The sequence below is a fragment of the Anomaloglossus baeobatrachus genome, chromosome 1, assembly GCF_048569485.1.
Source record: "Anomaloglossus baeobatrachus isolate aAnoBae1 chromosome 1, aAnoBae1.hap1, whole genome shotgun sequence".
Taxonomy (NCBI): domain Eukaryota; kingdom Metazoa; phylum Chordata; class Amphibia; order Anura; family Aromobatidae; genus Anomaloglossus; species Anomaloglossus baeobatrachus.
The window spans coordinates 741,020,453-741,046,795 of NC_134353.1; the positions used below are offsets into that span (position 1 = coordinate 741,020,453).

The 26,343-nt window shown below is 45.9% G+C and overlaps 1 protein-coding gene across 1 annotated transcript in view; it reads left to right on the forward strand.

The window, feature by feature from the left end:
• Window positions 1-26,343, forward strand: part of MPHOSPH9 (M-phase phosphoprotein 9) — a 213,125-nt gene that overhangs the window by 125,293 nt on the left and 61,489 nt on the right. Inside the window, exons 16-17 of the mRNA XM_075322863.1 lie at window positions 14,854-14,955; window positions 19,306-19,464. Coding sequence (XP_075178978.1) covers window positions 14,854-14,955; window positions 19,306-19,464 — 261 coding nt within the window. The remainder of the gene's footprint in view (window positions 1-14,853; window positions 14,956-19,305; window positions 19,465-26,343) is intronic.

The following is a 26,343-nucleotide window of genomic DNA, read 5'->3' on the forward strand; positions in this document are numbered from 1 at the left end:
AATAAAAGGTTTACACAAACTAAGGCCCTGTGCGCACTTGCCGTTTTTTGCCACGGATTTTTGTGCGGATTTGCTGCATGTTTCACTGCAGAAAATGTTTATAACCTTTCTACAGTGATTCGCCAGCAAAACCTATAGAAAAAAAAATGCTGTGTGCACTAGGCGGATTTTGACAGCTAAAAGGTTTTACTGTGGGATTCCCGCAGCAAAAACAATTGCATGTCACTTATTTTCCGCAGGTAGCTGCGGCATTTCACTCCATTGATTGACTGTAATGTAATCGTGAAATCCTGCAGGGAATAACGCAGGTAGCAAATTCTGTGCTTTTCATTGCGTTTCCCTGCATTATTCCCTGCGGTATTTCGCGTTTTTAGGGACATAATGTTCATCACTGCCCTGCGTTTTGAAGGGAAGGGATGTCATTATGACAGGAAGAGGAAGCGGTGCAGAGAGTAAACACACACATCACAGACACAGACATATAGTAAACACACACATATCACACTCCCATACAGACACAGACATATACAATGCACATAGAAATCAAACGTACATATTACAAATAAAAAAACAAAAAAAAACCGTGGGCTTCGCTGTATTTTTACCATCCAGCCGAGGTAAACACACAGCGGCGGGCCAGTATTCTCAGGCAGGGGAGGGCGAGGGCCAGGGTTAATGCCCCCCCCACTCCGGCAGCCGAGAATATCAGCCCGCAGCTGCCCCGGGACTGTCGCATCCATTATGCGACAGTCCCGGAGTGTCCGCGGCTCTTCCAGATTGCCGTGATGCGGTGGCAATCAGGGTAATAACAAGTTAATGGCAGTGGATCGCTGCCACTAAGTCCAGGCTTAATCATGGCAGCGTCTATGAGACAGCTTACATGATTCACCCGTAAGTAAAGTGAACACACACCGAAAAATCCTTTATTTTAACCCCATCACGACCGGCCGATTTTTCGCTTTCCGGTTTTTTTTTTCGCCATTCTTTTTCTGAGAGACGTAACTTTTTTATTTTTCAGTCAATATGGTCATGTGAGGGCTCATTTTTTGCGGAACGAGCTGTACTTTTAAATGAAACCATCAGTTTTACCATATAGTGTACTAGAAAACGGCAAAAAAAATCCAAATTCAGAAAAATTGCAAAAAAATTGCGATAGCACTATGGTTTTTGAGATATTTTATTCACTGTCTTCACGATATGGTAAAACTGATGTGTGGGTGTGATGCCTCAGGTCAGTGCGAGTTCGTAGACACCAAACATGTATAGGTTTACTTTTATATAAAGGGTTAAAAAAAAATCGGAAGTTTGTCCGAAAAAAGTGGCGCACGTTTTACGCCAGATTCCGTGACCCGTAGCGTTCTCATTTTTCGGGATCTATGGCTCAATGACGGCTTATTTTTTGCGTCTCGAGCTGATGTTTTTAACGGTACCATTTTTGCGCAGATGCTACGTTTTGATCGCCTCTTATTGCATTTTTCGCAAAAGTTGTGGCGACAAAAAAACATCGTTTTGGCGTTTGGAATTTCTCTATCGTTTCATTGGGGGACACAGGACCATGGGTTATGCTGCTGTCACTAGGAGGCTGACACTAAGTAAACATAAAAAGTTAGCTCCTCCCTAGCAGTATACACCCCGAGCCGGAGGCGGGCTCAGATCAGTTTTAGCTTAGTGTCGTAGGAGGCTAATGTGGGCCGTCTCGGCCCCCTCAGCCATTTGTGTTTTTTGCGTTTTTTTCCTTTATTTCGGCGCCGCTCATCGCTCTCATACCTGTCTTCTTTTTCTCTGCAGGTATTCTCTTCACTCATCCTCCGCAGCCCTGTGGGTACCACTCCCCAGGGTCGCAGGGGTTTGAGATTTCGGGCCCTCTCCCCCGTCCATCCCCGTGGTACCACTCCCGGGGTTGCGCGTGTGGGCAGGTTGTCGTGGGCACCCCTGATTCGCCCTGTGGTATCACCCCAAAGGGCGTACAGGGGCGTACAGCAGGGATGGGACCTCCACAGCGCGTGTGTAATCCGATGGGGCCCTGTCACGCTGCCTTCACCTGCAGGGGGGCTCCTTCCCCCATCATGATGTCCACTTCCCTGCCTCAGCACGCTCTCCCCCGGAGTCCTCAGTCTTCCTGGTCGAGGGCACTGTGCACAGGCAGGGGCAGGTGCGCCCTGCCTGCACCGCATCCGTCGCTGGGCCGGCGCCGCCGAGAACAGGTAAGACCGACCTCTCCTTCACCTTCCCCCGGCCCTCTCCAAAATTTAGGCCCCGGTCTCGGCCTAGTCGCTCTGCGTCCTAGCCACGCCCCCGCTGCAGCGCTATTGGCCGCCGGTCGTCTGGCCCAGTCTCCTCCCACCGCTCTGCCTCCTGGCTTGTGGTGGGGGCTGTGGATCCTCCGTTTTTCGCGCCTGAACGCTTCTCCTCCCCCAGCCTCCTCCAGCGTCCCCTCGCCATTTTAGCCTGTTCCTGGTCCCCTGAGGCTGCAGCGCGCCGACGTTCTCCCTCTCTCTGGCCAGCTCACTCCTGGACTCCCTCTTCTGGACTGGTGGGCAGCACACAGGACCTGGGTAAGCTCTGCTCCTAAGGAGTAGCCCTCACTAGGTAGCGTTCTCTGAGTTTAGGGACGAGTTAACCCTCTCCTGTCTCCTTCCTAGCAGCCACCAGGTAGAGTACTTGTTTCACCATGCCTAATGCTAAGTCCACCCGACCCAAGCAGGCCCCCTTTGCCTTATTTTTTGCATGCTCCTCCTGCAAGACCAAATTTACCCAGGGCCAGGACGCTCCACTATGCTCCGTCTGTTCTACAGACTCGCAGGACTCCGCGGCCGACGCTTCTGATACCGCAGACGCCACAGCGCCATATGCTACAGGGCCCTGCGTCCCGCCCCCCCCCCCCCCGACTGGCTAGCGTCCCTGTCCCAGTCCGTCGATTCCCTCTCTGAGGCTTCTCGGACCATCGCGCAAGCACTGCGCCTGCTGCCGTCGCTCGCCCAGACTCCCGCAGATCCGACGCAATCGCCTCCGGAGCAGGTGAGCCCCGTCGCAGGGACCTCCTCGGCTGCTCAGAAGCGGACCCGCCAGGTCTCGTCTTCAGCCTCTTCCCAGGTTTCACCTTCATCCCCAGGTCCAGACCATCATTCCTCCAGGGAGTCTTCTGACCGCTCCGATGATGATTCCGATGCAGCACCCCTGCTGGACTCAGAGCAGGCGGCTGATATTCGGCGCATGGTGAATAGCCTGATAGAAGCAGTAAACCAGACCCTAAAGGTACAGGTGGACCCCGTCTCCTCCCAGAGCACCCAGGTCTCGTTTAAGCGGATGAAGTGGGCCCAGAGCGCATTCAGCGGACATCCAGAATTCGCTGAGTTACTGTGCAGCCACAGGCAACAGCCGGACAAGGTATTTACCAGCGGTAAGTCCATTGATTTGCATTATCCCTTTCCTGAGGGTCTTCGAAAGGATTGGGCAGGCTCCCCTGTGGTCGACCCCCCCCCCCAATCTCCCGCCTGTCTTCTCACACAGTCCTTCCACTCACTAACGGTACGTCTCTCAAGGACCCCACGGACCGTACTATTGACAGGTTGGCCTGTTGCGCCTTCGAGGCAGCGGGCACATCCCTCTCACCGGCCTTTGCCTCGGTTTGGGTTGCAAAGGCTCTGATGTCCTGGGCGGACACGCTACGCTGCGGTCTCCGCGCCATTCCTGCCAATCCGGACCTGGTCCTCATCGCCTCGCAGATTTCCCTCGCGGGTGAGTACCTGCTCAATGCAGCCCTGGCATCTGCCAATTGCGCGGCCCAGGCCGCCAGCAACAATGTGGCCATCCATCGAGCCCTCTGGCTCCGGTCCTGGAACGCGGATGCGGCCTCTAAGAAGTCACTGACTTCCCTGCCCTTCCTAGGGGAACGTCTTTTCGGAGATAAGCTGGACCAGTTGATCTCCGATACAACGAGAGGAAAGAGTACATCTCTCCCCCAATTGCGCCCCAAGCACTTCCAGAATCGGCGCCCCACCGCTCGTTTTCGGCCCTTTCGCAGCTTCAACTCCACTCCCCAGCCGCGGAAAAGCCGCTCTCCTCCGAGAGACAGGAGGACCCCGTCATTCAAGACCAATCCCGCCTGGCGTTCACGTCCCCGTCAGTCCACGAAATCCTCTTCCGGTTACCGCCGACGTTCCTCCAAGTGACTCGCGGTCGGCGCGCAACAGCGCCAGACTCGTGGGAGGGCGGCTGTCTCGTTTCCAGCATGTGTGGATCCCCCTGACCGCCGATGCCTGGGTCAGAGAGATCATCACATCAGGCTACAAAATAGAATTCGAGTCAAAGCCACCGAGACGTTTTTTCCTATCTCGCCCTCCCGAGTCTCCCGCGCGGGCTCGCGCGTTCTTTCACTCCATAGACTCCCTCCTCCAAGCTGGAGTCGTGGTACCAGTCCCTCCCGCAGAACGTTTCAAGGGGTTCTATTCCAACCTTTTCGTGGTCCCCAAGAAGGACGGCTCTGTCCGCCCCGTCCTCGACCTAAAGCTTCTAAACAGGTCGGTGAGGCCTCGGCCGTTTCGAATGGAGTCACTCCGGTCCGTGATCGCGTCCATGGAGGTCGGCGAATTCCTGGCATCGCTGGATATTCAAGACTCCTATCTTCACGTCCCTATAGCCACCTCTCACCAACAGTTCCTCCGCTTTGCGATAGCAGAAGATCACTTCCAGTTCACGGCTCTTCCTTTCGGCCTCGCATCCGCCCCCAGGGTCTTTACGAAGATCATGGCGGCTGCCATGTCCGTCCTACATTCCAGGGGTGTTATGGTCATCCCGTACTTGGACGATATGTTGATAAAAGGTTCTTCTTTCGAGGACTGTCGTCTTGGGGTTCAGGTCACGATCGACACCCTTTCACGGTTAGGGTGGCTGATCAATCGGAAGAAGTCCTCTCTGACCCCGGCCCGATGGATCACATTTTTAGGCATGGTATTCGATACCACCCAAGGGCGAGTTTTCCTCACACAGAAGATGTCCTCCCTGCAACGAGGCCTCCGCGCTCTCCGGCGTCAGCGCCAAGTTTCCATCAGGTTCGGCATGCGAGTCCTCGGTCGTATGGTGGCGGCGATGGAAGCGGTACCCTTTGCACAGTTCCACCTCCGGCCCCTCCAGCTGGCCTTGCTGAAGAAGTGGGACAGATCTCCCTTTTCTCTGGACTTCACTGGAAGATAGTGACCACCGACGCCAGTCTCCAGGGCTGGGGGGCAGTGGTTCGGCATAACACAGCGCAAGGCCGATGGACACCGCGGGAGAGTTGTCTCCTGATCAACATTCTGGAGATAAGAGCCATCCGGCTAGCCTTGCAGCAGTTTCGGCACCTAGTACAGGGTTGCCCGGTCAGGATCCAGTCGGACAATGCGACGGCGGTGGCGTACATCAACCACCAAGGAGGCACAAGAAGTGTCGGGGCGATGCGAGAAGTCAGGAAGATTTTGCACTGGGTCTCGGCGGTTCACATCCCAGGCGTGGACAATTGGGCGGCGGACTTCCTCAGCAAGGAAGGCCTCGCCTCCGGCGAATGGTCCCTCAACCGGGAAGTCTTCAACCAGATCTGCGACAGATGGGGAGTTCCGGATGTGGACCTAATGGCCTCCCGGTTCAACTGTCAGGTTCCGCAATTTGTAGCGCGGTGCCGCGACCGCTTGGCTTTAGGAGTCGACGCCCTCACCCTGTCGTGGAGCCAGTTCAGTCTCCCGTACATCTTCCCTCCGCTCCCTCTGATCCCGAGGGTACTCAAGAAGATCAAGGCAGAAGGAATACCAGTCATCCTGGTGGCTCCAGACTGGCCCAGGCGAGCATGGTTCGCGGAACTCACTCAGCTCCTCGCAGACGCTCCGTGGCGCCTTCCAGACCGTCCAGATCTCCTACAGCAGGGACCTCTTTTCCATCAGAACTCACAGGTCCTAAATTTGACGGCCTGGCCATTGAATCCTGGGTTCTAGCTCAGGCTGGTTTTTCTTCAAGAGTGATACAGGCAATGATTAGAGCCAGGAAGCCATCTTCATCAAGAATATACTACCACACGTGGAAGGTATTCTTCAGGTGGTGTCAAGAGCACAGCATTTCTTCTCTCGCCTTCTCCCTTCCTTCCCTGTTGGCATTCTTGCATTCGGGCCTCGATGCGGGTCTCTCGCTCGCCACACTAAAGGGCCAGGTATCGGCTTTGTCAATCCTGTTTCAGAAGCCACTGGCCTCTCGCCCACAGGTTAAGACCTTCATCCAGGGAGTTGCCCACCTGGCCCCGCCGTATCGTCGGCCTCTAGAACCGTGGTACCTTAATCTAGTCCTAGGGTCACTTCAGGGTCCCCCCTTCGAGCCCTTGCGGGATTCTTCCCTTTCTCACCTGTCTTGGAAGGTGGTGTTCCTCGTTGCCATCACTTCTATTCGAAGGACGTCAGAGCTGGCAGCTCTCTCTTGTCGTGCTCCCTTTTTGATTTTTCACCAGGACAAAGCGGTTCTCCGGCCAGATCCCGCCTTTCTCCCAAAGGTGGTCTCCCCGTTCCATCTTAACGAAGAAATTGTTCTTCCATCCTTCTGTCCTGGCCCCTCTCACAGCTTGGAGAGGTCCTTGCACACCCTGGACCTGGTGCGCGCCCTTAGAATTTATGTCTCCAGAACCGCGCCGTTCCGTAAGTCGGATGGTCTGTTTGTCCTTCCTTCTGGTCCCAAGAGGGGTGAATCGGCATCCAAAGCCACAATTGCCAGATGGATCCGTTCCGCCATATCTGAGGCCTATCGGATTCGGGACAAGTCTCCGCCGCGGGGGGTAAGGGCGCACTCTACCCGAGCAGTGGGTGCCTCTTGGGCGATTAGGCATCAGGCGTCGGCCGACCAGGTCTGCAAGGCCGCCACCTGGTCTAGCCTGCATACCTTTACTAGGTTCTACCAGGTTCACACCCAAGCATCGGCAGATGCTAGTTTTGGGAGAAAGGTCTTGCAGGCAGCAGTTGCACACCTGTAATAGGGTGACAGCATTCAATTATAGTACAAACCCGCCGAGGGAGGTCGTTGTTTTCTTCCTATCTGCGGGCTTCTGTATTCCCACCCAGGGACTGCTTTTGGACGTCCCATGGTCCTGTGTCCCCCAATGAAACGATAGAGAAAGTAGGATTTTTGTGTACTCACCGTAAAATCTCTTTCTCTGAGTCTTCATTGGGGGACACAGCACCCACCCTGCTTGGTTTTTTGGTTGTTTAATTGCATTTGCCTGCTATTTTCAGCGGTCTTATGTTCATAGACCTCTTGTTCGCACGGCTGCATTATTTTAGTTATAACTTGTTTTATGTATGGTGATTCTGGTACTCCTCCTACTGCTTGTGCACCAAACTGATCTGAGCCCGCCTCCGGCTCGGGGTGTATACTGCTAGGGAGGAGCTAACTTTTTATGTTTACTTAGTGTCAGCCTCCTAGTGACAGCAGCATAACCCATGGTCCTGTGTCCCCCAATGAAGACTCAGAGAAAGAGATTTTACGGTGAGTACACAAAAATCCTACTTTTTTTGCTGCTACGCCGTATACTGATCAGATTAATTGATTTTATATTTTGATAGATCGGGCGTTTATGAACGCGGCGATACCAAATGTGTGTATATTTTTTATTTTTTTAACCCTTTAATTTTCAATGGGGCGAATGGGGGGTGATTTGAACTTTTAGGTTTTTTTGTTTTTGTTTAAAACTTTTTATTAACTTTTTTTTTTTTTTTATTTTACTAGTCCCCCTAAGGGGCTATTGCGATCAGCATCCCGATCGCTCTGCAGTATCTGCTGATCACAGCTACAAGGCTGTAAACAGCAGATATGCTCTCTTTCTCTTTTGCTGTGCCGCTGGCACAGCGAAAGTGAAAGCAAGTCAGGTGTAGTACAGGAGTCATCACATGACCCTGTGCTACCATGACAACTATCGGGAGTCACGTGATCGCGTCACGTGACTTCCGGTATCGGGCGGTAAGTAAATGTTTACCGCGATCGCGCTTATAATGGCGCTGTCACATATTGACAGTGCCATATAAGGGGTTAAACGGCACGAGCAGATAACGATTCTGCTCGTGCCTAGCAGGCACACATCTCAGCTGTGAAAATCAGCTGAGATGTGTGCTGATCGCGGCATGATGCTGCCGGCAGACCGCGGGCAGTAACATTATGACCGCAAGGATGTAATTTTACGGCCCGCGGTCGTTAAGGGGTTAAATTAAATAGCAAAAAAGCCCCTCTTTCATCCTTTTATTAACCTCCCCAACACTCAGCTCCGGCGTAATCCACACAGGTCCCACGATGCTTGCAGACCCGTCTGACACACAGTACTAAATGCAGCCACATAATGAGACAGCAGGGGTAACCACAGTTCATTTCTCACGGTCGGTAATGTGAACACATTACCGCTCCTGAGAACTGCAGTGTGTTCTCACAGGGACTCTATCTATTGAGTGATCTGTCCTTTATCTATTGATTAGCTATCCCTCTATCTATCTATCTATCTATCCATTATCTATCCATCTATCCCTCTATCTATTTATCTATCTATCTATCTATCCATTATCTATCCATCTATCCCTCTATCTATTTATCTATCTATCTATCTATCTATCTATCTATCTATATCAGAAGGAAATGACCTTTTTTTTTTTTTTCTGCAATGTGCTTTATTGCATTGAATGTATTAAAACACATGTACCAACCTGCGGAAAAACCGCACCAAAACCACAACAAAGCTGCACCAAAACGCATGCGGATTTCGGTGCGGTTTTTTTGCGTTTTTTTCTGCGGGTGTGGAAATCTTTCAGAGCATGTGCAATTTTCTTAAGAAAATTCCATTTTCTAGTGCGCACAAGGCCTAAGAGTATAATGCCTTTAAACAATATGGGACAGCCCATGTGATGATTTCATGTCTTTGAAAGCTTTGGCAACATCTGAGTTAATTAGAAACACACCTCTGGATGTATATTAATGCACACCTGAAACACACTGCTTCTTTGTGTAGCATCATGGGAAAATCAAAAGAAATCAGTGAAGATCTCAGGAAGAGAATTGTGGACTTGCACAAGTCTGGTTCATCCTTGGGTGCAATTTCCAGATACCTGAAGGAGCCTTGTTCATCTGTATAAACAATTATATGCAAGTACAAACAAGATGGGAATGTCCAGTCATCATAACGCTTTTGAAGGAGATGGGTTCTGTATACCAGATATGAACGTGCTTTGATCAGACATGTACATATCAACCCAAGAACAAAAGCAAAAGACCTTGTTAAGATGCTGGCAGAAGCTGGTAAGATTGTGTCATTATCCACAGTGAAACGAGTACTGTATCAACATGGGCTGAAAGGCCACTCTGTCAGGAAGAAGCCATTAGGCTATGTGCGCACTAGGCCGTTTTACCCACGGATTTACCCGCGGATTTGCTGCGGAAATTTCTTGAGAAATGTCTGCAATCTTTGTGCAGACGTTTCCCAGCAAATCCTATGAGAAAATAAAATAACTGTGCGCACGCTGCGGATTTTTCTCAAGAAATTTCCTTGAGAAGATTTTCTTGAGAAATTCTTTTCTGCAGTTACCTGCGGATTTCGGCAGTACAGCCTGCAAAATCCGCAGGGAACGACCTGCGGGAAAATCGCGGCTAATCCGCAGCAATTCCGCATGCGGATTTACCGCGGATTTGGTGTGGATTTTTCCGGAGGTCCGGAAATCTTCCACTCCCAGAAGTTTCTCAAGAAATTTTCTTGAGAAACTTCACATTTCTAGTGCGCACAAAGCCTTACTGGAAAAAAAAAAAACATAAAGCCAGATAAATGTTTGAAAATACTCACAGGAACAAAGACCTTAATTTTTGGAGACCTGTCTTTGCGGTCTGACAAAATTAAAATTGAACTGTTTGGTCTTCATGATCATCGTTATGTTTGTAGAAAAAAGGGAGTAGCTTTGAAGCCTAAGAACATTATCCCAACTGTGAAACACAGGGGTGGCAGCATTATCTTGTGGGGTTGTCTTGCTACAGGAGGGACTGGTGCACTTCACAAAATAGATGGCCTCATGAGGAGAGACGATTATGTGGCAATACTGAAGCAACATCTCAAGACCTCAGCCAGGAACTTAAAGCTTGGGCGGAAATGGGTCTTCCAAATGAACAATGACCCAAAGCATACTGCCAAACTGGTTACAAAGTGGCTTAAGGATAACAAAGTCAGTGTTTTGGAGTGGCCATCACAACGCCCTGATCTCAATCCTACTGAAAATGTATGGGCAAAGCTGAAAAGGCAGGTGTGAGCAAGGCGACCTACAAACATGGCTCAGTTACACCAGATCTGTCAGTAGGAAAGGGCCCAAATTCCTACCAACGATTGTGAGAAGTTTGTGGAAGGAGATCCAAAACAATTGACCGAAGTCATACATTTAAGGGAAATGGTACCAAATACTAATGAAATGTATGTAAACTTTTGAATTTGCAGAAAGTAATAAAAATGCCATAAAACATTCTCTCTCTCATTATTCTGGTAATTGGCAAATATAAATAATTTTTTTTTTTTTAACTTTGTTTTATTAACAATTTCAAACATGGTACAACTGACATTTGCCATATAAAGATAGCTCAGTATATAGATAGTAATATTTAAATATAACAATGAACAGTCATATAAAGTCCATAATATCTTTAGCACTTAACATAGAACAATGTTATTATCCAAACTTCTTATCATTTGCATATATATCTAAATTTATATTGAGCATGACGATATTTTGAAAGCAAGATAGAAAAAGGAAGAGAAAAAGGAGAAAAGAAAGAACAATAGCCACATTGCATTATTATATCTCAATATACCATTGGACAGTGTTTCATATCCCAACATCTAGCGGGAACCACTATTATCCGCATAATCTCCCTCAAACCTCCGCAAGTGTGTCTGGAGAAGAATTCCACAAACCCCAGATTTTGTTAAATTTTCCCAGGCACCCCCTATTATAATATACCACCCGCTCATAGACTATGGTTGCATTGACTAGTTTAACCCAGGACCGCACAGTTGGATTCGAATCTCCCATCCACCTCAGAGCTATTAATTTCCTAGCCAGAAACAATGCCTCTCTGAGGAATATTGTCATGTAATGATCCCAGGACTCTTCCTCCACCACCCCAAACAGGCATATCAAAGGGTCACACAAAACAGGAATCGACACAATCGATGTCAGCAGAGATGTCACTCCCCGCCAGTACGAAGATATATTAGGACAGCTCCAGATCATATGTATGAAATTTGCCCCTGAGAGATGACACCTCGGGCACTCCAATGTACGAGAACGGCCCATACTAAATAATCGAGTTGGAGTAAGGTATGCCTGGTGGACAGTGTAGCATTGAATCAAGGTATTATTAACTGATGGGGATACCGCAGTCGGAGATTCCAATATCTCTTCCCATTCCTCTCCTTGTAGAGAGGGAATTAGAGATTTCCATCTATCCTGGGCTGGCAAGGGGTCCGACTCCACCCCCACCGACAACAGGTAAGTATGTATAGCTGAGATGAGGCCTCGAGGTCCTTGTGATTTTAGAATACCTATCATAGGAAGTGATGATATCAATTTCCGCACTCCAATTTTCTGTATGTGGGATTGAATCGCTGTGCGAATCTGCAGGTATCTAAAACACTGTGATCTTGGAACATTATATTCAATCTGGACTTGTTCAAAGGACTTGAAGGTTGTGGTTCCCGGGACAAAAAGATCACCTAATGCACTGACGCTGTGAGTGGCCCAGAATTGCGCCGAGGGGTGATCTCTCAGAGTATGGAAGTGGCTATTCCCCCATAATGGGAGTTCCGCCACCACCCCTTCGAAGTGTACCACCCTCTTGGCTTGTCGCCAGACTAATCTTGCCAACCTGAGGAGGGGTAATTGCCGTGGTGTTCTCAGTCCATCTGATTCCAGAAAACCCACTAAACAATCAGTCCCAGCCGCGTGTGCCAAGTGACTCTCAGAGTTTGGCAGGTGACATCCAGGCATCCAAGTCTCCAGTGCCCTAAGCTGTCCCGCGAGGTAGTAGAGGAAGAACTCCGGTAAAGCCATCCCTCCCAGTCTTTTGGATCTCTGTAAAATTGATAACCGAAGTTTGGGTCTGGACTTCCCCCATATGAAAGAAGTAGTAAGCGAGTTCAACATTGAGAAGAAGGATTTGGGTACTGATACTGCACTATGTTGTAGTGTATAACTAAGCTTTGGAAGTAATATAATTTTGATTAAATTTATTCTGCCAACCACTGACAGGGGTAGCTTGCTCCACAAGTTATATTTAATCTTAACGTGCTCCAGAAGTGGTGTTATACTCGTCTGCAGGTCTAGTGTATGGTCTTTCTGTATGTGTATTCCCAGGTATTTAAAGCTAGTTACCACTTGCAAAGGTGACCTACCCTCCATTGAAATTCCAGACCCGTTCATTAATGGCATCAAAGCAGACTTATCCCAGTTGATGCGTAGTCCCGAAAACTCCCCAAATTTGTCTATAGTGTCTATAGCCACCGGTAGAGTCTCTTGCATTCGATCTAAGAAGACAACCATGTCATCCGCATACAATCCTATTTGATCTGTTTGGTCGGCTATAGTGATTCCAGTGATCTGTGGATGAGAGCGGATTCTAATTGCCAAAGCTTCAATAACTAGTGCAAACAATGCTGAAGACAGAGGGCATCCCTGTCTTGTGCCCCGGTTCAATGAGAAGGGTGTAGACATAGCACCATTGACTAGTATCCTGGCTGGCTGGGACCTATACAACATATGAATCCAGTTACTGAATTTAGGCCTAAAGGCGAATCAATGGAGGCAGGCAAATAAAAATGGCCATTCTACCGAGTCAAATGCCTTGGCCGCGTCCAGCGAGGCAAAGGCCCACTCATTCTCCTGGACCAGTGTGCTATATTGCACTATGGACTGGACCCGTCTTATATTTATAGAGGTGTTTTTCCCAGGCATAAATCCGGTTTGATCTGGGTGAACTATACTCAATATGACTGAATTAAGCCTGGACGCCAGTATTTTGGTAAAGATCTTGTAATCCACATTAACTAGGGATATAGGATGGTATGAACCGCAGTCTAGTGGGTCTTTACCCTCCTTCCTCAGCACGACTATATGTGCTTCGTACAAGGAGGCAGGTAGAGAGTCGCTGGCTGAAAAAATGTGAGAAAACCTCTAAAAGAATCGGGGCCAATATGTCACAATATTTACTATAGAATTCTATGGGAAGGCCATCTGGACCCGGAGATTTCCCCCTAGCCATATCCGAGATGGCAGTAATCACTTCATCCAGTGTGATGTTCGCCTCCAGAGACTCCCGTTGTGATCCACTCAAAGTCGGGAAACTCCAAATCCGACAAATATGTCACGCAACTTTGAACTCCATGAGGGTTTCTAGATGTGTATAGGGTTTTATAGTATTCACAAAAGCACTCTAAAATATCCTCAGGGGATGTAGCTATTGAGCCATCCATCCTCCGTATACCCAATATTGTATTTGAAGTGTTGTGTTGCCTAACCATATATGCCAATAATTTACTGGATTGATTTCCAAGCTCAAAATATGATTGTCGGGTAAAGAACAATTTGCATTTGGACTTGGTCTCAGAATGCTGCATATATAACCTATATGATTGCATCCAGGCCGCCCTATTTCCATCAGTTGGGGCCGATATATATATTGCCTCTGAGTCCCTAAGTCTCCCCTCTACTATATCATCCTCAGTTTTAGTCACTCTTTTTAAGATATGTTATGGTTGAAGACAAACACCCTCTAAGGTAGGCTTTAAGAGTGTCCCACACCAAGTTAATATTCCAGGGTTTAGGGTGGGCTTCCAGGAAATCCTCTGTTTGGGTCAGAGTTCTATCACTTTGATCTATTAGTTTCAGCCAAAAATATAAATAATTTTGGTTCTTAAGTGACCTAAAATGGGAAAGGTTTAGGGTACTTTCACACTTGCGTTGTGCGGCATCCGTTACAATGCGTTGTGTGACGCATGTGACGGATGCCTTGCAAATAGTGGGGATAATAAAGGCAACGGATTCCTGTAAAATAACGTGTTGCGTTACGTTTTCTAGCTGCGAGAGAGAGAGTCCCCATCATCACCGCACACTGAGGCACTACTGCACTCATCATCACACACATCCCGGCACTACTGCACCCATCATTACCGCACACGCAGGCACTACCGCACCCATCATCACCGCACACACCCCGGCACTACAGTCCCCATCATTACCGCACACGCAGGCACTACCGCACCCATCATCACCGCTCACACCCCGGCACTACTGCACCCATCATCACCGCACACGCAGGCACTACCGCACCCATTATCACTGCACACGCAGGCACGAGCGCACCCACCATCACCGCGCACACACACACGCACACACACACACACACACACACAGGCATTACCTCAGTGACGTCCCCGCTGACAGCGCGACTCCCTTCAGTTTGTGCGTGGAGCTCACAGTGAGCGGCGGTGTTCTACTGCCGCTCCTGTCAGCTTCATGTAGCAGAGCTGGATGCGTCACGGGACCTCGTGTGGATTACGCCGGACCTAGAGGGGTATTTGGGGATTTTAATAAAGTGGTGAAAGATGGTGTTTTTTTGTTTTTTATTCCAAATAAAGTATTTTTTTGGGTGTATGTGTTTATCTACTTTTACTTACAGGTATTACTTATTGATATATAAAATATGAAAGCATTATTTGATGATCTTTACTTTTAATAAATTGTTAATAAGGGGTTGGAGGGGCTGCACATGAGCTGTGCGCTGCTTTTGTTTTTTAAATCCTCATTTTTAAGTTCTCATTTTTCTGTGAAACAGGGCAGTTTTGAAATTGGAAACACAAATGAAACAACTGGAACATGGCAACATGGTGAAGTTTCATCACAGAGCTGAAGGCCAGTTGTGGTCGTCCAGGCCCAAGTAAGTCCTTTTTTTTTTTCAAATTTGTTTTGCTTAATTAGTTACACAATTTTGTATAGTGAGTGTATAATGTTAGCAGTGTGTGTAATTTCAATATGTAACACAAATACATCAACAAAGTATAAAACCTATGATTTGACATGGAGGACGCAAAATTATGTACATAAAACAAGAATAATTTTTTACTATGCTTCAAAATATTGTAATAAACATAATTAAAACAAGACAAGTACACAAGCTTAAGAAAAAATGTTAATCGCACCTCTTTTCCCAAAATGTAAATAGTGAAGTATAAAATAAAAGGGCAATATATATGGCAGTATGCTAAATTGCCTGAAGTAATAAAATATTTAATCCATAAGGTGACTGCTGAAACAGGGAAAAACAACTTGAAAAATAAAAATTTGGTTTTTGAGACCTATAACTTTTTTTTTTTCCACCACTGAAATAAGAAAAAAAAAATGTAAGCTTCATATACAGTATATGCAAGAGTAATTGTGCTCACCTGGAATAGGAGATTTTTGGTAGTCACCAGAAAATCTATTTCTTGAACGATTTATTGGGAGACACAGAAACCATGGGTGTATGCTGCTGTCACTAGGAAGCTGCCATTTAATGGGAATCTGTCACTTGCTTTTTGCTCCCCCGTCTGAGAGCAGCATAATGTAGAGACAGAGGCTCTAATTCAAGTAATGTGTCACTTACTGAGCTGTTTGCTGTCATTTTGATAAGATTAATGTTTTCTCTGCTGGAGCCGCGGTCTTGCTGAATGCCGTTCCATTAATTCCCAATGCTTGATGCAAGCACACACACACATAGTGTTCAGTATTGAAAGCTGCGTGCGCATACCACGAGTAGTGATGTGCGAATCCCTCGATGTTCGTGTTTGGGAGCCTTGCCCAACTGTTTTGTAAAGTTCTAATTCATGTTCTGAGAATGCGAACTTACGTCCGAACACCGAACTTGGTCTTTACAGTTATGGGATGAGGAGGGGGAACTGTAAATAAAGAATATAGTTAATAATAAACATTGTCATTATACTTACAGGTGCTGCGACGCTTCCTGCAGACTCGCTTAGCCACTGTCTCCTGGCTGCTTATGCTTTCGGGTCCGATTATTGCTGTGTCCCCGAGTAACCACCACTGACTTACAGGACCTTCCATGAGGTCATAGCCATGTGACTAGTCTGGTGTGAATGTTGTATAGACATTTGGTTACAGATTGGTCACATGGCTATGACGCCACGGAAGGTCCTAACCCACGTGGTAACAAAATTCACATCAGACTGGTAAAATGGCTATGACGTCATGGAAGGTCCTTTTAGTCAGTGGTGGTTACCTTGGGGTACAGCAATAATCGGACGCAGAAGCTGGAGTCTGCAGAACGTGTCGCGGGACCTGTAAGTATAATCACAATGTTTTTTAATAATGTGCTTTTTTTTTTTTTCTTTTTTACAGCCACTGGACCCGAACTGTAACACGAGCTTCCCAGGAAAGATCGTGTCTGGTATCATGTGCACGAACACTATGTGTTCGGTACGGATCTCGAACTGTACAGTTCGGGTTCGCCCATCACTAACCACTAGGTCCTCATGCTGCCCTGTGCCAGCGTGCTCAGGGCTTACATTGTGGGTGGGGTAGGCACGAATCGCGCTCCTGTCCCATAGAAGAAGAAGAGGAGCAGCTTTACCGGCCTCCCTGCTGTATATGTCTCCCGGACCGGTGCTGTTAGTGCTCCTCCCCCAGTGCTGTGAGCCCACTACCCGATGCTGTCCCCTCCCCAGTGCTATGTACCCTGTAGTACTGTATGCCCCCAGCCTCTCCTGTGATGTATATATTCCCTTAGCCTCTACTGTGATGTATATATGCCCTTAGCCTCTCCTGTGATGTATATATGACCCCAGCACTTCCTGTGATTTATATATAAACTCAGCCCCTCGGGTGATGTGTGTGCCCCAGTCTCCAATGTGATGTATGATTTGCTAATCTTATTATCACAAAGAGTTGACTGCACTCCAGACTGAGATAAACCTGTAAAAGTAGTTGTGAGAAGCAACATAATGAAATAATACCGAACATCACCGCCGCACCAAAGAGACGCAGCTCCAGACACCACAGTAGGGGTGAGTTAGTTGTGTGACCAAATATACTAGGTTAATTTTTAAGTTGATAATTTTGTGCAGCCCCCAAAGGTTGGTAGCTTTTTCCGAATGGCGCCCAACAGAAAAAAGCTTCCCCATTCCTTGTTTAGATGGTTGGAAGAAACATCCTGCAATGCATTGCAGTAGAAGTAAAATAGTATTGTATAAGTGAAGAGGATAGTGAGTGAGGCCGGGAAAAACAGTAGAATGACCTACTTGACCAGGATCAGGCAAAAGGGGCAGAGCCATAAGAGTTTAAAATTCACCTGCATGAATATGATTGGCTAGGGGGCATGGGGGCATTGTATGCCTGTAGCCAGCTAGTGACTAAATTTAGTTTTGACCCCACTAGAGTAGTACCGTGGGTCAAACCAGAGGGAGCTTTGGAGCATAATGAGTGCTGGAGTTTGTAAAGCATGCTGGAATAAAAGGGCCAGTGCAATGCTGGAACTGTGTGGATATCAGAGTCAAGGAGGCCTACTCATCTGTCCCCAGAGGCAATTTCCTGGGGACAGATGGGAGACCGCAGCTGCTCGTACCCACGATCAGGGTTCGGTGCGCTGCAGTCTCTCACTTGTGTTCTCCCTACAGAGGACACTTGCGACTCCGCAGCAAACAATTGACATGTTGCATTCTGGAATATTGCACCGCAGGTCAGTGTTTGCTGTGGAAAAAACAAGCACAATGGGCACGGGATTTCTAGAAATCCCATTCCTTATGCTTGTACTGTACACCGCTGCGTTTTGGACGGCAGCTGAAGCATACTATGTCCAAAACTCTGTGAACACTGATAGTGGGCATGTACCCTTAGTGTCAGTCTCCTAATGGCAGCAGCATACATTCATGGTTCCTGCGTCCCCCGATGAAGGGACCAGAAAAATAATTTTGCCAGGTTATTTTTACAGCACAATTAACAATGTAAAAATAAAACAAACAAAAAAATTGTTTTGTGAGGTTTTTTTTTATCATTTCATAGCACTTGGAAAATGTTCCCATTTTTCAGCGCATGGTCTAATAAAAATTCTTTCAAAACTATAATCTGTCCCGCAAGCAAATGAAACCCAAGCCCTGATACAGCTATTCCACCGAAAAGTAAAGTTATTGCTCTAGGAAGAAAAGTAAGAACGCCAAAACATAAATTTCAAAACGGGTATTCTAAGGCTTAAATGTTATCCAATATTCATGATTTGGTGGACAACTTCCCAGTCACTGGGAAGTGCAGAAGACCACCAAAGTCCTGTTATCGGCTGCCCCCAGTGGTCCTATTAAGAATAAATGGAACGACAATGCACATCATTTTACCTTGGTTACATTCAGATTAGGCGTGTCAGAGTCCCAGTTCTCAGGATACATTCTTTTGAAACTTAAGCCTATGTGCACACGCTGCGTTTTTTTGACGCTGCGTTTTTGTGCGTTTTTGGCCGCTAAAAACGCACCCGCGGCAAAAAATGCATGCGTTTTTACCGCAATTTGGTGCGTTTTTGGCTGCGTTTTGGATCTCTGCGTTTTTCTGCGTTTTCCCAATGCATTGCATGGGGGGAAAACGCAGAAAAATGCAGGAAAGAATTGACATGTCCATTTTTTATTTTTTTTTTAAGCTCAAAAACGCAGCTTAAAAAAAAAGTTGTGTGCGGACAGCAAGAATGAAAACTCATAGACTTTGCTGGGGAAGCGAAGTCATGCAGTTTTGAGGCCAAAAACGCAGCCGAACAACGCGCAAAAACACCGCGAAAAACGCACTGTGTCAACTTGCCCTAAAGGCTGTCCCCTGACTGACAGCTGGAGGTCTGACCATTTGGGATTCAATGGAGCAGAAGTTCACTTGCTCAACCTCCTCCTTAATCAGAAAGGGTTATATGGAGCCCTGTTCTCGGGGGTCTTCCAGTGGTTGGACCTCCAAGGTTCAGGAAGTTATCCCCTATTCTGTTGATAGGGGATATCTTCCAAACTTGACAAAATCACTTTAATAAATAACCATACATTTTTATGTACTTAATTTTGTGCACATCAGATCCTAGCTTTTGTTGGTTTCTCATGTGCTGAATGTTGCTGTGGGTGGTAACATTAGACTTCTCTGAATCAGCGAAATATAGTAACAGCATTCCAAGGACAAATAATATGTTATCTTGAAGCAGACCTCTGTATTGTTGTTAAGACGTACTGGGAACAGTTTCCTCAGTTTGTTTTTATTGTTGTTTTTGTTCACAAAGTAATGACTTTTTAGAAATGAGTGATAACTTGTATGATGTGGATGTAGCAGCCCGAAAATGTCTGACTTCTGAAGCTGAGTGCTCCGTCACTAACCAGCCACTGGACAACAAAGCCAAAGAGATGGAGAGGAAACAAGACATAATGAACGCACAAAACAGGTGAGCCTTAGTGTATTGTCCTTATGAAACATATATCGTGCGTGGTTGATATTTCTCTTTAAAATGAATAGTGTGCTAGCTATTTGATTACAATCATTTTTTACCCAGAGCCTGTTTTTGCCTTCGTGACCGGGGCCAATTTTTTTCATTTCTGACCAGTGTCACTTTGACAGGTTATAACTCAGGAACGCTTCCAACGGATCTCGGTGATTCTGAGATTTGTTTTTTTTCGTGACATATTGTACTTTACGGTAGTGGTAAAATTTAAGATGATATCTTTTTGCTTTTATTTGTGAAAATATCATAAATTTGATGAACATTTTGAAAATTTCGCAATTTTTTAAAACTTTTAATGCTTATACCCGTAAACCAGAGAGTTATGTAACACAAAGTAGTTAATAAATAACATTTCTCACATGTCTACTTTACATCGGTGCAATTTTTTGAAACATAACTTTTTTTGTTAGGAAGTTAGAAGGGTAAAGTTCCTCAACCATTTCTCATTTTTCCAACAAAATTTACAAAAACATTTTTTTTAGGGACCACATCATATTTGAAGTAACTTTGAGAAGCCGAGGTGATAGAAAATACCCAAAAGTGACACTATTCTAAAAACTGCACCCCTCAAAGTACTCAAAACTACATCCAAAAAGTTTATTAACCCTTCAGGGACTTCACAGGAACTAAAGCAATGTGGAAGGAACAAAATGAAAATTTTACTTTTTCCCTCAAAAATGTTACTTTAGCCTCAAATTTTGCATTTTCACAAGGGTAACAGGAGAAAATGCATTGTACAATTTCTTGTGCAATTTCTCCTGAGTACACAGATACCTCATGTGGTGGAACTCAACTGCTTGGGTGCACAGGAGGGCTTGGGAGGGAAGGAGTGCCATTTGAATTTTTGAAAGCAAAATTAGCTGGAATCATTAGCGGATGTCATGTTGCGTTTGGAGACCCCATAAGGTGCCTAAACAGTGGAGCTCCCCCACAAGTGACCGCATTTTGAAAACTAGACCCCTCAGGGAATATATCTAGATGGTTGGTGAGCACCTTGAACCCCTGGGGCTTCACAGAAGTTTATAACAATGAGTTATGAAAAAAAAAATAATAATTTTTACCACAAAATTGTTACTTCAACCAGATAGTTTTCTACACAAGGCTATCAGGAAAAAATGCACCATAAAATTTGTTGTGCAATTTCTCCTGAGTACGCCGATACCTCATATGTGATGGAATTCTACTGTTTGGGTGCTATGACAGGACTCGCAAGGTAAGGAGCACATTTTGAATTTTAGAGCACAAAATTGTCTGGAATAGATACCGTACACCATGTCGCGTTTGGAGAGCCATGTGAGGTCTTTTTTTTTGCGGGACAAGTTGACATTACTATAGGTATTATTTTCAGGCACATAACATTATTGGATCATTTTTTTATTCTCATTTTTGGTAGGTAGAACTAACATTAAACAGCAATTCAGGAATCTGTCTTTTTTTTTTTTTTTTGTTGCGTTCACTGTTTGGTAAAAGTAACAAAACAGATTTATTTTTCGTGTCAGTATGGTTACAGCGATATCACATTATATCATTTTTATTTTTCTGTTTTGCCTTTCTTACACAATAAAAACAATTTTTTAGAAAAAAATAATTTTGGGGGCATCGCTGTATTCTCAGAGCTTATAACATTTTTATTTTTCCGCTGATGGAGCTGTGTGGCATTTTTCTGCCGTATTTTTGTTTTTAAACTGTTCACTGAAGGAATTAAATAATGCGACAGTTTCATAGATCAGGTCGGGGTGGATGCGGCGATACCAAATACGTGTACTTATTTTGTTTATATATATATATAAATGTATCGTATTTTTTTTTTTTTTTTTTTTTTTTTTACATTTTGCAGGGTTTATTACTATAGAATGGGGACAAGGCTGGGGACATTACTTTAGGATGGGGACATTACTATAGGATAGGGACAAGGTGAGCACATTACTATAGGATGGGGACTAGGATGGGCACAGTACTACAGGATAGGGACATTACTACAAGTGGACAAGGATGGGAAACATTACTATAGGATAGGGATAAGGCGAGGGACATTACTATAGGATAGGGACATTACTATAGGAGGGGGACAAGGTTGGCACATTACTATAGAATGGGGACATTGCTATAGATTGGGGACATTCCTATAGGATGGGACAGTACTATAGGATGGGGACATTGCTACAAGGGGACAAGGATGGGTAACATTACTACAGAATAGGGATAAGGCTGGGGACATTACTATAGGATGGGGACAAGGTTGACACATTACTATAGGATGGGCACATTTCTATAGAATGGGGACATTCCTATAGGATGGGACAGTACTATAGGATGGGGACATTGCTACAAGTGGACAAGGATGGGGAACATTACTACAGAATAGGGATAAGGCTGGGGACATTACTATAGGATGGGGACAAGGTTGACACATTACTATAGGATGGGCACATTTCTATAGAATGGGGACATTGCTATAGGATGGGACAGTACTATAGGATGGGGACATTGCTACAAGGGGACAAGGATGGGGAACATTACTATAAGATGGGAGACAAGGATGGACACATTACTATAGATTGGGGACATTACTATAGGATGGGGACAAGGATGAACACATTAGTACAGGATGGGCACATTACGATAAGATGGGGACAAGGCTGGAGACATTACTATAGGTTGGCGATAAGGATGGGCACATTACTACAAGATGGGGACATGGATGGGGAACATTACTTTAGGATGGGGACAAGGATGAGCACATTACTGTGGGATGGGGACTAGGATAGGGCACAATACTACAAGGGGACAAGGATGGGCACGTTACAACCAGATGGGGAACATTACTAAAAGATGTTGGTCAAAATTTCTATATAGTGCTAATTGTAAGACTATTAGTTACAAGAAAGGAATAAAATGTAAAAAAAAAAATAAATATATATATTTTTTTTATATATATTTAAACAAAGAATGTGCACGTTTGCTATAATAAACAAGTGAAAATGTTCAAAATCAGTGATCCAAAGGTGTGTAAAAAAATAATTATATTACATATCGTACCAATAAAAATGTCACTTTGTCCTGCAAAGAATGCGGCCCCTCAAATTATTTTTTTTTCCTCTGTGCGGCCCATATACCCAGCCGAGTTTGAGACCCTTGCTCTATGGCATGCCCCCTTTTCTTTATTTTTAAATATCGCGCTGCGCCATCATTGCTGCTGTTTGTGCCACATGCGCATTGCCACATAGATTATGTCTTCATTAAAATAGCACTGGTGTCTGCGCATCCGCGTGCCGCAATCTCTGGCGCCAGTTTATTGAAGACGGTTTGGAGAACATTTTGGAAAAAAAATTCTGAGCACGTGCCTGTGCCACTCAGTCTTCTCCACAGTGTCTTCAATAAACTGGTGCTGGAAATCGCGGTATGCACATGCGCAGACTCCGGCGCCATTTTAATGAAGACATCACTGTAGCAATGCGCACGCCCCACCAACAGCAGCAATTACGTCGCAGTGCGAAATTTAAATAAAGAAAAGGTGGCATGCGATAGAGGATGCAGGAGGAGGAAAATACACAGAGGACCCGATCCACAAAGGCTGCCCCAATGCACATGCCAATCAAAGTGCAGTTCATTTCTACAACTTTGATTAAAGATATTTCAGCAATCAAGCATTCGATGTTTCAACAAAAAGTATAAAAGCACCTCCTTCACTCTGCAACAGTGTCACTATCTCGGCAATTTGGCACACATTGACTGTGCTGGCCTCAACCCTTCTCAAAGTCACATCTTTTTGGCAGCACTGTCCTGGTGTAGCTTTTCTGAATATATCACATATACTAGCGACCTACCCTTCTGATTTACCGCATCGCAGTCCCTCACAAAGACACCAGCCCCATGGACGTCTTGGTGTGTCACTGCTCTTCCAATCAGCTTCCAGGCTCCTCTGGTGCAGCTATACTGTGCACCCCTCTCATTCGAGTAATTCTTTTCTCTCATTCACAGGTAGATACACAGTTCTATATTTCCTCTGTGGTTGCATATTTTACCCCTCTTGGCATCCAACTAAACAAATGTTCTCCCATTAGTACAATGATTATCATGTAAAACCTTTTATTATCAGAAGGACTACATTATCCACAACCGCTCTATGTTGATCCAGATAGACAGAGTTTTTCTCATCACTGTGGAATATTGAATAGAGATGAGGTTCCGCATGACTAGTAAATTTAGAAATTTTAGTGGTAGCTAAAGCAATAATGTGCATCATGAACGCTAGGTGTATATGTATGTATGCATGTGTATACATAATATAAATAAATAAATATATATATATATATATATATATATATATATATATATATATATATATATATATATATATATAAAATCTGCTGCGAGCGTAAGCAGAGTATCATTATACTGTGATCTGATTCTCCGCCTCGAGCGTGAGCCGAGTGTCATTATACTGTGATCTGATTCTCCGCTTCGAGCGTGAGCCGAGTGTCATTATACTGTGATCTGATTCTTTGCTGCGAGCGTGAGCCGAGTGTCATTATACTGTGATCTGATTCTCTGCTTCAGGTCTCAGCCGAGTGTCATTATACTGTGATCTGATTCTCCGCTGCGAGCGTGAGCCGAGTGTCATTATACTGTGATCTGATTCTCCGCCTCGAGCGTGAGCCGAGTGTCATTATACTGTGATCTGATTCTCCGCTTCGAGCGTGAGCCGAGTGTCATTATACTGTGATCTGATTCTTTGCTGCGAGTGTGAGCCGAGTGTCATTATACTGTGATCTGATTCTCTGCTTCAGGTCTCAGCCGAGTGTCATTATACTGTGATCTGATTCTCCGCTGCGAGCGTGAGCCGAGTGTCATTATACTGTGATCTGATTCTCTGCTGCGAGCGTGAGCCGAGTGTCATTACACTGTGATCTGATTCGCTCACATGCGAGAATCTGATGACAGGTGAGGAGTAGATGGAGAGAATAATTTCTCCATTTACTCCATTGCCTATCTGCATATATCAGACTGCATTGGGATGACATCAGTGCAGTTCAAAGTTTCACACCGACCTATAGACTTGTAATGGCGCTCGTGATCTGATATACGTTGGTAATCACATATATGCTCTACCTCATTAACGAACATTAGTGCGAGCGATTTTTTTTTTCCATTGCACTCGTCCGATTTAAACGCTAATATGATCAAGCCCTTACTGTTCTTCCAGGAAGGTATATTATTGCCACAGACAGGATAATAATGATAGGTATCAACTCTGTGCATAGCTGAAAAAAAGCGGAATCCGCAAATCTCAGAAGGCGACGTCACTCCTGACCCTCCTCCTCTTCCTTTCACAGTGGCCTTTGCACTAATTAAGGCGTCATTCACACGTCCGATTTTTCTAAGTACGAGAAAAATGGACCTAATATTCTGATGAAACTTTGATCAGAGTTTGAGATGACTGTTGTCTGAGAGTCATCCCTTTTTTCTCGTAGTTCTTCTCCGTTATTACAGTGCGTGAAAATCAGTCTGTACACTGCACTTTTTCACTGACCCTTAGGGGCACTTTGCACACTACGACATCGCAAGCCGATGCTTGCGATGCCGAGCACGATAGTCCCCGCCCTGTCGCAGCTGCAATATCATGGTGATAGCTGCCGTAGCGAACATTATCGCTACGGCAGCTTCACATGCACTCACCTGCCCTGCGACGTCGCTCTGGCCGGCGAACCGCCTCCTTATTAAGGGGGCAGGTCGTGCGGCGTCATAGCGACGTCACACGGCAGGCGGCCAATAGAAGCGGAGGGACGGAGCTGAGCGGGACGTAAACATCCCGCCCTCCTTCGTCCTTCCGCATAGCCGGCGTGAGCCGCAAGACGCAGGTAAGGAGATGTTCCTCGCTCCTGCGGCTTCACAAACAGCGATGTGTGCTGCCGCAGGAACGAGGAACAACATCGTAACATCGTTCCTTCCGAAATTATGGAAATGACCGACGCTACACCGATGATACGATTTGGACGTTTTTGCGCTCCTTAATCGTATCAAAAAGGATTTACACACTACGATATCGACTACGTCGCCAGATGTGCGTCACTTTCGATTTGACCTTACCGACATCGCAGCTGCGATGTCGTAGTGTGCAAAGTGCCCCTTAGACTTATATTGCCGCCGATATTTATCCAACACTTGGATCAAAGTCGGACATTTCACCGCGATTTTCTGCTGGAAAAATCAGTCGTGTGTGGCCTCACAGAAGATCTCACGCACAAGTGCTATACATCAAAACCAAAGATGGCACTCGTAAGGAAAAATCAGATCTCTGACTGAGCCCTCAGCCTTTTGTTGATAATATTTATGGGTTTCCTTGAAATGGAAAAAGTATTAATGCAAAATAGTCCCATTGACAATGTGAAAATTGCAAGATCTTCTTCTTTTTTTTTTTTTTTTTTTTTAACCCCTTAACGACCTTTGACGTACTGGGTACGTCACGGTGACATGGTGCTAAACGACCCATGACGTACCCAGTACGTCATGGCTAAATCGCGGTCCCGGAGCCCCGGGGAGTGCAATTTCTTTGATTAAACGGTAGATTCGGGAAGGAGGGGACCTCTGCCTGACCTCAGGAGGGGTGGTGCCTCCTCCCCGAACCTACAGAGGCTGTGATTGGCTGACAAACGCCGCTCAGCCAATTACAGTCACTGTAATGTTCCAGCCATTGAAAATGGCTGTAACATTTAAATCCAGCCCTGATCAGTGCTGCTGTAGCACTGGCCATTGGCTGGAGCTGGGTGATCGGTGCTTCACCCGCCCCCAGCTCTGATTGGAGAGACCGGTCTTGTGACC